This window comes from Dromaius novaehollandiae, chromosome 5, assembly GCF_036370855.1.
Source record: "Dromaius novaehollandiae isolate bDroNov1 chromosome 5, bDroNov1.hap1, whole genome shotgun sequence".
Classification (NCBI taxonomy): Eukaryota; Metazoa; Chordata; class Aves; order Casuariiformes; family Dromaiidae; genus Dromaius; species Dromaius novaehollandiae.
Window position 1 is genome coordinate 72,424,632 of NC_088102.1, and position 9,962 is coordinate 72,434,593.

The 9,962-nt window shown below is 66.1% G+C and overlaps 1 protein-coding gene across 1 annotated transcript; it reads left to right on the forward strand.

Annotated features, from left to right (window-relative positions):
- Positions 1-7,821, forward strand: LOC135328606 (deleted in malignant brain tumors 1 protein-like). The gene is made up of 11 exons (XM_064513487.1): positions 1-67; positions 618-938; positions 1,109-1,423; positions 1,565-1,873; positions 2,114-2,428; positions 2,730-3,047; positions 3,126-3,458; positions 3,729-4,052; positions 4,775-4,870; positions 5,496-5,630; positions 7,682-7,821. Exons 1-11 carry the CDS (start codon positions 1-3, stop codon positions 7,819-7,821), a joined length of 2,673 nt encoding a protein of 890 aa, XP_064369557.1.
- The last annotated feature ends 2,141 nt before the right edge of the window (positions 7,822-9,962 follow it).

The window sequence follows — 9,962 nt, forward strand, 5'->3', positions numbered from 1 at the left end:
ATGGCCACCATCAGCCAGCTCCTTGCCAGTGCACTGGGACTGCTGCTGTGCGTGCAGCTCTGCAGGGGTGAGTGCCTGCGGGCTCCCCGGGGCTGGAGCTGCCTGCCCTCATGCCGAGGGTGGGAGGCAGCCCTGGGGTTGGGGAGGCCACCGTGGGGCTGGGGTGGCCACCATGGGTCTGTGCGTGACCTTCTGGGTGGGCTTCTCAGAGGCACCAGTGGAGGCACACCACCTGGGCAGCCCCCAGGGGCCCACGGTGCCTGCACTGTGCTGGGGACAGGGTTTTTGCAGTGGGGCCGAACACTGAGCACATGTGGCAGGACATGTCCTCTGCTGTGTTCACCTTGCATCGGGTGCTGGACATTCAGGGGCTGGATATGGCCCTACCTTTCTTCACACCTGGTGTCCTGCAGTGCACCCAAGGCTTTTCCACCCACACAGCCATATGCCAGGGTCCAAAAGCCAGGCCCGCAGTGGGGAGTGGAGGCCATCAGGGCAGGGAACAGCTGTGGGACAGAGCTCCCTGGCCAGCCTGGCAGGGCATGCTACACCAGACAACACTGACACCATGCTGGGACTCCATGTCCTCCTTTATGGTCCCACATGGGCACCCACAGGCACCGGGGAGCTGCGACTGGTTAACGGAGGCAGCCGCTGCGCCGGCCGGGTGGAGGTGAAGCACGAGGGCCAGTGGGGCACCGTGTGCAGCTATGACTTCCTCTGGGATGTCCGTGGGGCCTCCGTGGTCTGCAGGCAGCTGGGATGTGGCACCGTGGCAAGGACTTCCCCATACATGCCGTTCGGGGCAGGTGCTGGCCGGATTTGGCTGCAACCTTTTCTATGTCGTGGCACTGAGACAGCACTCCACCACTGTCCCCACTACGGCTGGGGCCAGCACTACTGTGGCCATGACACAGATGTTGGGGTGACGTGCTCAGGTGAGGGATCAGGATACTCTGCCGGGGAGCAGACCCTTGGCTGCGTGCAGTTGGGAGATGGCATGGCTATGCCCAGGGCCTCCCCACTGGGGCCTGCCCAGGCACAGATGGGGTACAAGAGTAGAGCTGGAGTGCAGCACCCTCATGCCCTGAGGGCACCTCTAATACAGATGCTGTGGAGCTCAGGCTGGTGAATGGAGGTGGTCCCTGTGCAGGCAGAGTGGAGGTGAAGCTGCGGGGCCAGTGGGGAACGGTGGCAGATGACGTATGGGACATGGAGGATGCCGAGGTGGTGTGTCAGCAGCTGGGCTGTGGCTCAGCCAAAAACGCCCATGACTCGACCCACTTTGGGAGAGCGTCTGGACCTATTCAACTGGCTCTTGTGGACTGTCGCGGGGATGAGTCTGCACTCTGGGAATGCACTGTCCCGGGATGGGGGCCATACCCTGGCCGCCATGACTGGGATGTTGGTGTGGTCTGCCAAGGTAAGAGCCATGGGGTCCCTCCAGGCTGCCTCGCACTCAGGCCCCGCTATGCCAGCACCAGGATTATGGGGGCAACCCACCTGCAAGCCCCCAGCGTGTTCCACAGACCCCCAAGAGACCCCAGACTCTCTCCTCCGGCAGGGTTTGTGCGGCTGGTCGGCGGGGACAGCGCCTGCTCGGGCCGTGTGGAGGTCAGGCAGGGCCGAGGCTGGGCCACCCTCTGCAAGGCCCACGTGGACCTCAACACCGCCCACGTCATCTGCAAGGAGCTGGGTTGCGGAGCAGCTCTGGCCATCACTGGGGCGGCACGCTTTGGGGCAGGAGCTGGGCCCATCTGGGACGGGGGCTTTGAGTGTGCAGGCAACGAATCCCTCCTGTCTGCCTGCGCCCGCAGGCTGCCCCATGGCCAGGGCTGCACCCACACCAGTGACGCTGCCATCATCTGCTCCCGTAAGAGAGCAGGGCTCGAGGTAGAAGCTGCAGCGGGAGGCAGGGGAGACGGGCAGCAGGGACAGGAGTGCCCAGGGCAGGGACGGGGCAGGGAGGCTGCGGGCTGGCTTGTGGCAGCCCCCAGGGGTGCGGGAAGGCAGCGGGGTGTGGGAGGCAGAGGGCTGCCATGCCTGCATGCCCCCACCATTGCAGAGCACGGGACATGAGGCCTTCATCTCCAGCGTCTTTTCTCCCTCCCAGCCTACACGGGCTTCAGGCTGGTGAACGGCAGCACAGAGTGCACAGGGCGGGTGGAGCTGGAGGCACGCGGCACCTGGGGCTCCCTCTGCGACGCCGGCTGGGACATGCCCGACGCCCAGGTGCTCTGCCACAACCTCGGCTGCGGCTTTGCTGCCTCTGTGCCCCGTGGAGGGTATTTTGGGACAGGGAGCAGCCCGCTGTGGCAGGACACTTTTCACTGCAGCGGGACTGAGTCCCACCTGGGAGAGTGCCCTGCCACGGTGCTGGGGACCCCCGCCTGCTCGCCGGACCACGCTGCCGCAGTCAATTGCTCAGGTGCGTGTGGGGCAGGTGGTGCCAGCCACAAGGGCTTCCTGGGGGGAGGGGACCCAGCACCCCAAAAAGGAAGGGTACCCCACTCCCCCTACTGCCACCAGGAGCTGTGGGGCACAGGGCCCATGTGGGGAAGCAGCGCCATGTCAGGGCAGGAGGAGGGCTGAGCCCAGGCATAGGGCAGCAGGCACATGGGCAGGAGGAGGGCAGTGGGGCCATGCTGTCCCCCAGCATCCTGTGGGACTCCTTGGCACCCCACGGTCCCCAAAGAGCCTCAGGACATCTGCCCTCTGTGCGGGGACAGGTGGCACGGAACCCCTGCGGCTAGTGGATGGGGAGAGCCGCTGTGACGGGCGCCTGGAGGTGGCCCTGGGTGGGGCCTGGGGCCGAGTCCTGGCACAGCAGTGGGATGCCAGCAGTGCCAGCGTGGTGTGCCGGCAGCTCCGGTGCGGCACGGTGCAGAAGGCCTATGCTGCCCCAGTGCTGGGGCCAGGCTCGAGCCCCCTGGGGCTGAGCGGGCTCCGGTGTGTGGGCACGGAGGCTCGCCTGGCCCAGTGCAACTCCACGCTGCCCAGCGCCGTGCCGCCGGACCATGCCGAGGAAGCGGCAGTTGTGTGCTCGGGTGAGTGTGCCGGGAAGGGCCCCGGGGCACTGTGGGGGCCCGAGCAGCTGCCCCATCCCAGGCTGTCTCTGGCTGCAGGGAGCCAGCGCGTCCGGCTGGTGAGTGGCCCTGGGCGCTGTGCTGGGAGAGTGGAGGTCTACGTGCAGGGGACCTGGAGCCGCGTCTGCGAGGACACCTGGGACCTGTGGGACGCCGCTGTCGTCTGCCACCAGTTGGGCTGCGGCGAGGTCCTGGCAGTGCCCGGCTCGGCCCGCTACGGCCGGGGCTCGGGGCCAGTGTGGCTGGGTGCTGGCGCCTGCTCCAGGGCCGAGGCGACACTCTGGGAATGCCCAGCCCCGGCACCAGCCCCAGCCCTGGCCCCGGGGCAGCGTGGCTGTAAGAAGGGTGCTGGTGCGGCAGCCATCTGCTCAGGTCAGCACCGCGCTCCACCAGGGCCAGGGCCAGCGGGGCTGTGGGACCGGTTGTGGCATCAGCCCTCCCGACCGGCCTCCCTGCCCACCTCCCCACACCCTGGGCAGTCCGGGGAGTGAGACGGCACCTTCGCCCCACTGCCCTGCCGTGTCCACTCCTTAGAATGCTTCTCATGGTGACCCGGGGAGGTGGGCGGAGTGGCCGGGACAGCAGGGGTGTTGCCCAGCCCCGCCTGAGCTGTGCCTACGCCCCCATGCTGCCCCCTTGCAGAGCTCACAGCCCTGCGGCTGGCAGGCGGCAGCAGCTGCACCGGGCGCCTGGAGGTCTTCTACAATGGGACGTGGGGCAGTGTGTGCGCCAACGGCACCAGCCCTGCCACAGCCGCTGTGGTGTGCCAGCAGCTGGGCTGTGGGGCTGGGGGCCGGCTGTCACCTACACCCACAACCACACAGGGCTCAGGCCCCGCGTGGCTGGCCTGGGTGCAGTGCGAGCTGGGGGCCGACTCCCTCTGGCACTGCCCCTCGGCACCCTGGCAGCTGCAGCCCTGTGACTCCCCTGGGGACACCCACATCTTGTGCGACAGGGAGCCTGGAGGTACCAGAGCAACTCCCACATCAGCCACAGCAACCAGCTGTCCAGATGGCACAGCCTGCACAGGTAGCTCTGCCTGCACAGGGCAGCGCGGTGGCCCCAGGGATCCTCCAGCTCGGGGTGGTGCAGCCTCTCTGTCCCACCAGCCACTCCCCTGCATCCCGCTGTGCGTCCACAGTGATGCAGCATGGGATATGGCCAGACTCCCTCCAGCCGTGCAGCTCGTGTCGGTGTCGTCGCAGGTGCTCACAGGACCCACGCAGCAGGGGCTGGATCCATGCCAGTGCCCACCATGCTCTGCATCGTCCTGGGCACCCTGCTCTGCCTGGCCCTGGGGACCCTCGCTGTGCAGGCATGGCGTGCCATGGCTCAGCACAGAGGTGGGTTGTGCCGGTGGTCTCTGGGGCTGAAGCTACTAGGACGAGGCGTCAGGGCAGAGCCAGTCAGGGCTGGGGGCTGCTGATGGCCCTGGGGACTGCCTGGCCATGGGGCAGCCTGGCTGCACAGGCTGGGGGCAGGCGTGGCAGTGGAAGCCAGGAGGCCAGTGCTGAGCGAAGGCAGGACCCGGCGCAGCACAGAGGCCAGGCAGGGGCACCAGAGCTGCTCGGAGGATGGGGCAGAGCAGTGGGGCTGTGCCACAGGGTTATCAAGGTCACAGCTGGTGACCCCCACCATCCCATGTGCTGCTCCCACAGCCTGGGGTTATGGCTGCCCTTGCTTTCCAGGCCCTGGCAGAGCCATGGACGCAATCTCTGAGGCTGTCTATGAGGAGCTCGACTACACTCTGATGCCGGAGTACCAGGAGGTGCCCAGTGGCTCAGGTGCATGCACCCTGACTCCCGTGCTCAGGCCAGCCCAGCCCGGTGCCTCTTCCTGGGGAGGGAGGTCTCTGCACTGAGACCCCCACGCACCCATTGCTGCAGCAGCCGGGCTGAGAGCCCGGCCACGTGCTGACCATGGGAAGCTGCAGAGCAGGGCTGTATCCTGACCCCTCACAGTCCCCGCTGTGTGGCGAGGCTGTCCTGCCCAGGGTGCTGGCCAGCCTTTGAGGCTGGGAAGCCTCCCCTAATGCCCCATCGCGCAGGCTCGCCTTCAGATGGCTCAGTGACAAAGCTCTCGTATTACACCAGTGACAGTGTGGAGGCCAGCAGCCCCACGACAGCAGCAAGTACAGGGCTGGGGTGCAGAGCCGCAGCCCTCGCGCCGCAGCCGGTGCCAGCAGGGGACTCACATCGTGCCTGGGCAGCATGGCCACGTGGCGCTCAGTTATTTTCTGGGCCGGCACTCAAAGCTGGGGCCGCACCTCCTGGCTGCTGACTCCATCCGAGAGCTGGCATCCCAATGCAGCTGGCCCCCATGTCGGTACCCGCAGCTCCGTGGCCAGTGGGGGCTGGCACTACACGACCCCTGCCCTGGAACTTCATTTCACTGCCCTGTCTGTCGCAGACACCCCTGCACTGCCCAGACACGACCCCTTGGACGGGTACGACGATGCCACGGCCGTACTGCACCTGGGAGAGGTCGCTGCTCCGGGGCCGAGCGAAAGCGATGGAGATGTCTCAGAGGTGGCAGCACTGGGAGGTAAGAGGTGCCGCAGCCCACACAGCAGCACTGCCCTTCCCAGCGCTGTGCCATCCCGCTGGGAGAGGTGGCTCCCCCGTGCTCTACCACGGTGGTGGGCAGTGCCTGGGCACAGGGGGAGCCCTGGCCCTGGCCTGGCAGCCGGGGGATGAAACGGCCCCTAGAGGCACCAGCCATGCTGTCCCCAGTGCGGAGTCCATCCTCGCTGAGCCACTTGGATCTGCCGGGAGCTGCGACAGATGCACCAGCCTCAGCACCCCGGGATGCGGGCTATGACGATGTTGGTGCCAGCGGCCCCGGGACATTGCTGTGAGGACGGCAGGGCCACACTGCAGCAGTCCCTGAGGACACGCGTGGTGCCATGGAGCTCTGCCCCCACGCAGCCACAGGTCAGCCACGGCAGGCATCGTCTGTCTCATTAACTGCCCACTTGGGCCGGCCAGAGACTATGGGCACCATGGAGATATGCCTCCATCATCCCTCCCACGCAGCCCTCCAGGCGCTGCCTGAGTTTGTCTGTGCTTCCACTGTGCATTTCTCTCTTTTCTATTAAATAAAAATACAAATAAAAGAATATTTGGAGCCTTGGCCCCAAGGTGAAGGCTTTGGGCACATTGCCGTATCACCAGGGGTGGCTGGGGCAGAAACGGAGCATGTCCTGCTCAGCGTGAGCCCTGTTGCACAGAGACAGGAACTCTCCTGCCGGCCTTGCACGGCTCCAGTTAATCACTGTTGCTGCTGTGGGTCTTTTGCCCACGCTATCCTACACGGGGATGTTGCCCTGCACAGGGCCCCAGCTACTGTGACCCACACCTGCCCCAGAGCAGCGCGGCACCAGCTTGACATTCACCACTGCTGGTGGTGCACACTGCCCATGTCAGGGACTGCCATAGAGCGAGTGCTGCTCTGTGGAAAGAGCCAAGCATGGGCAGCGCCGCCCGATGCAGCAGTGGTGGAGCAGCTGGCAGGCTTCCTCTCCTCACTGGAGGTTTCCCTTGCTGTAAGGCAGGCCTGCAGCCCAAACACAAGGGCAGGACAACAGTGTGACAAGTGGAGATGTCTTGGAGGGAGGCTATGGTCTGCCTTCCTGCCTGCCAACAAGCAAAGCCCCCATCTGGGAGAGCAGGGCAGATGCTTTGTCTCCTTGATTGGGGGCATCACTGGGCACCAGTGAAAAGAGTCTGGCCCCATCCTCTTCACACACTCCCTTCACATAGTTATACTAATCAATAAAAATCCCCCCACTCAGGCTTCTCTTCTCCACCATGAACAGGCCCAGCTCTCTCAGCCTTTCCTCGCATGACACATGCTCTCGTCCCTTCAGCATCTTTGGAGCCCTTTGCTGCACTCGCTCCAGGAGCTCCATGTCTCTCTCATCTTGAGGAGCCCAGAACTGCACATAGCACTCCAGACGTGGCCTCCCCAGGGCTCAGCAGAGGCACAGGATCACCTCCCTCCACCTGCTGACAACACTCTGCCTAATGCAGCCCAGCATACCCTTGGCCTTCTTGGCCACAAGGGCACAGTGCTGGCTCACAGTCAGCTTGCTGTCCACCAGGCCTCCCAGGTCCTTCTCTGCACGGCTGCTTTCCAGCAGGTCAGCCACCACCCTCTACTGCATGGACAGACACTCCTGCCCTGCCCAGGGACTACATCCTAGATGGGTACAATGATGCCGTGGCCACGCTGCACCCCGGAGCGGCCCCCGGTCAGGGGCCGAGCAAGGAAGGTCTCCGAGGCAGCAGGGCTGGGAGGTAAGAGGCACCACAGCCTGCGTGGCAGTGCTGCTGTTCCCAGCACCGTGCCTTCCCATCAGGAGAGGCAGCTCCCCCATACTGTGGGGCTAACCACCCTGATCATCTCCCCACACCCTGAGCAGTCCTGGGCGGGGGGGGGGGGGGAGAGCACCTTTGCCCCACTGCCTCGAGGTGTCCGCTCCTTGGGGTGCTTCTCTTAGTGCCCCAGGGAGGTGGGCGGAGTGGCCAGGACAGTGGCGGTGTCTGCCCACGCCCGCCTGAGCCGTGCACCTGCACCATGCTGCCCCCTTGCAGAGCTCACAGTCCTGCAGCTGGCGGGCGGCAGCAGCTGCACCGAGCGCCTGGAGGTCTTCCACAACGGGACGTGGGGCAGCGTGTGCGCCAACGTCACCAGCCTCGCCACAGCTGCTGTGGTGTGCCGGCAGTGGGGCTGAAGGGCCACAGGCCGGCTGGCATCTGCCCCCGCAGGCACACAGGGCTTGGGCCCCGCATGGCTGGCCTGGGTGCAGTGTGGGCTGGGGACCGACTCCCTCTGGCACTGCCCCTCGGCACCCTGGCACCTGCAGCCCTGCGACTCCCTCGGGGATATTCACACCATGTGTGATGGGGAGCCTGGCGGCACCAGAGGGACTCCCACATCAGCCATGGCAACCAGCCGCCCAGATGGCACAGACGGCATAGGTACCTCTTCCCGCGCAGAGCAGCACGGTGGCCCCCGGGACCCTCCAGCTCCGGCCAGCGCAGCCCAGTGGAGGGGGAGCAGCTCTGGCAAGGAGATCCCAGCTGCCTGGGCACTGATACCCCTCGGCCTCATGCAGGGGTTGGCCCCCAGGCACAGGGGTGCCCTCCTTGGCCTCCCTGTCCCTCCTGCCACTCCTCTGCACCCCCCGTGCATCCACAGTGATGCAGGATGGGACAGGGTCCTCAGCCTCCCTCCAGCTCTGCCGCGTGTTGGTGTCGTTGCAGGTGCCCACAGGAGCCCCACAGCGGGTGCTGGGGCCATGGCAGTGCCCGTCATCCTCTGCATCATCCTGGGGACCCTACTCCGCCTGGCCCTGGGGGCCCTCGCCGTGCAGGCAAGGCGCGCCATGGCTCGGCACAGAGGTAGGTCGTGCCGGGGGTCTCTGGGGCTGAAGCTACCAGGAGGAGGCGCCAGGGCAGAGCCAGTCAGGGCTGGGGGCTGCTGATGGTTCCTGGGACTGCCTGGCCATGGGGCGGCCCAGCTGCACAGGCTGGAGGTGGGTGTGGCAGTAGAGGCCCGGAGGCCAGTGCCGAGCAGGGGCAGGACCCAGCGCAGCACGAGGGTCAGGCAGGGGTGCCAGAGCCACTCGGTGGATGGGGCAGAGCAGTGGAGCTGGGCCACAGGGTTATCGCGGGCACAGCTGGTGACCCCCACCATCCCACATTCTGTGCCCACGGCCTGGGGTTACGGCTGCCCTTGCTTTCTAGGCCCTGGCAGAGCCACGGATGCAATCTCTGAGGCCATCTATGAGGAGCTCGACTACACCCTGACACCGGAGTACCAGGAGGTGCCCAGTGTCTCAGGTGCATGCACCCTGGGACAGGAGCTTCAAGTGTTCAGGCAACGAATCTCTCCTGTCTGCCTGCACCCACAGACTGCCCCATGGCCAGGGCCACACACTCAGCACCGATGCCAGTGTTGTCTGCTCTCATAAGAGCACGGAGCACGGGGAAAAGGCTGCAGAGGGAGGCACTGGGAGACGGGCAGTGGGGACAGGGGTGCCCTGGGCAGGGACGGGGCATGGAGGCTGTGGGCTGGCTTGTGGCACCCCCCAGGGGTGTGGGGAGGCAGAGGGATGCGGGAGGCAGAGGGCTGCAATGGCCTGGCAGGCCATGACTCCCAACAGCCCCTCCCTGGCCAGCCCGGCTCAGCCCAGTGCCTCTCCGTGGGGAGGGAGGTCCCTGTACTGAGGCCCCCACGCACCCGCTGCAGCAGCTGGGCTGGGAGCCCGGCCACGTGCAGGCCGTGGGGAGCTGCAGCGCAGAGGCATCTCCTGGCCCTCCACAGTCACCGCTGTGTGGCAAGGCTGTCCTGCCCAGGGTGCTGGCCAGGCCATGGGTCCAGGCAGCCTCCCCTAACGCCCCATCCTCCAGGCTCCCCGTCGGAGGGCTCAGTGATGAAGCTGCCATATTGCACCGTCCACAATGTGGAGGCCACCAGCCCCGGGACAGCAGCAGGTACGGGGCCGGGGCGCAGGACCGTGCTGCCGTGTGCCCAGAGTTGCAGCCCTCTGAGGCAGCTGGTGCCAGCAGGGGCCTCACATGGTGCCTTGGCAGCATGGCCATGTGGCCCTCGGTTATTTTCTGGCCTGGCACTTGTGGCTGGGGACAAGTCTTGGGGCTACTGGCTCCATTCGAGAGCTGGCAGCCCCATGCAGCAGGCCCCAACGTTGGCACCCCCAGTTCCACAGCCAGTGGGGGCTGGCACAACGCGGCCCCTGCCCCCGCCTTTGTTTCACTGACCATCTGTCGCAGACAACCCTGCCCAGGCACGACCTCCCAGATGGGTACAATGATGCCGCGGCCACGCTGCGCCCTGGAGTGGCCCCTGCTC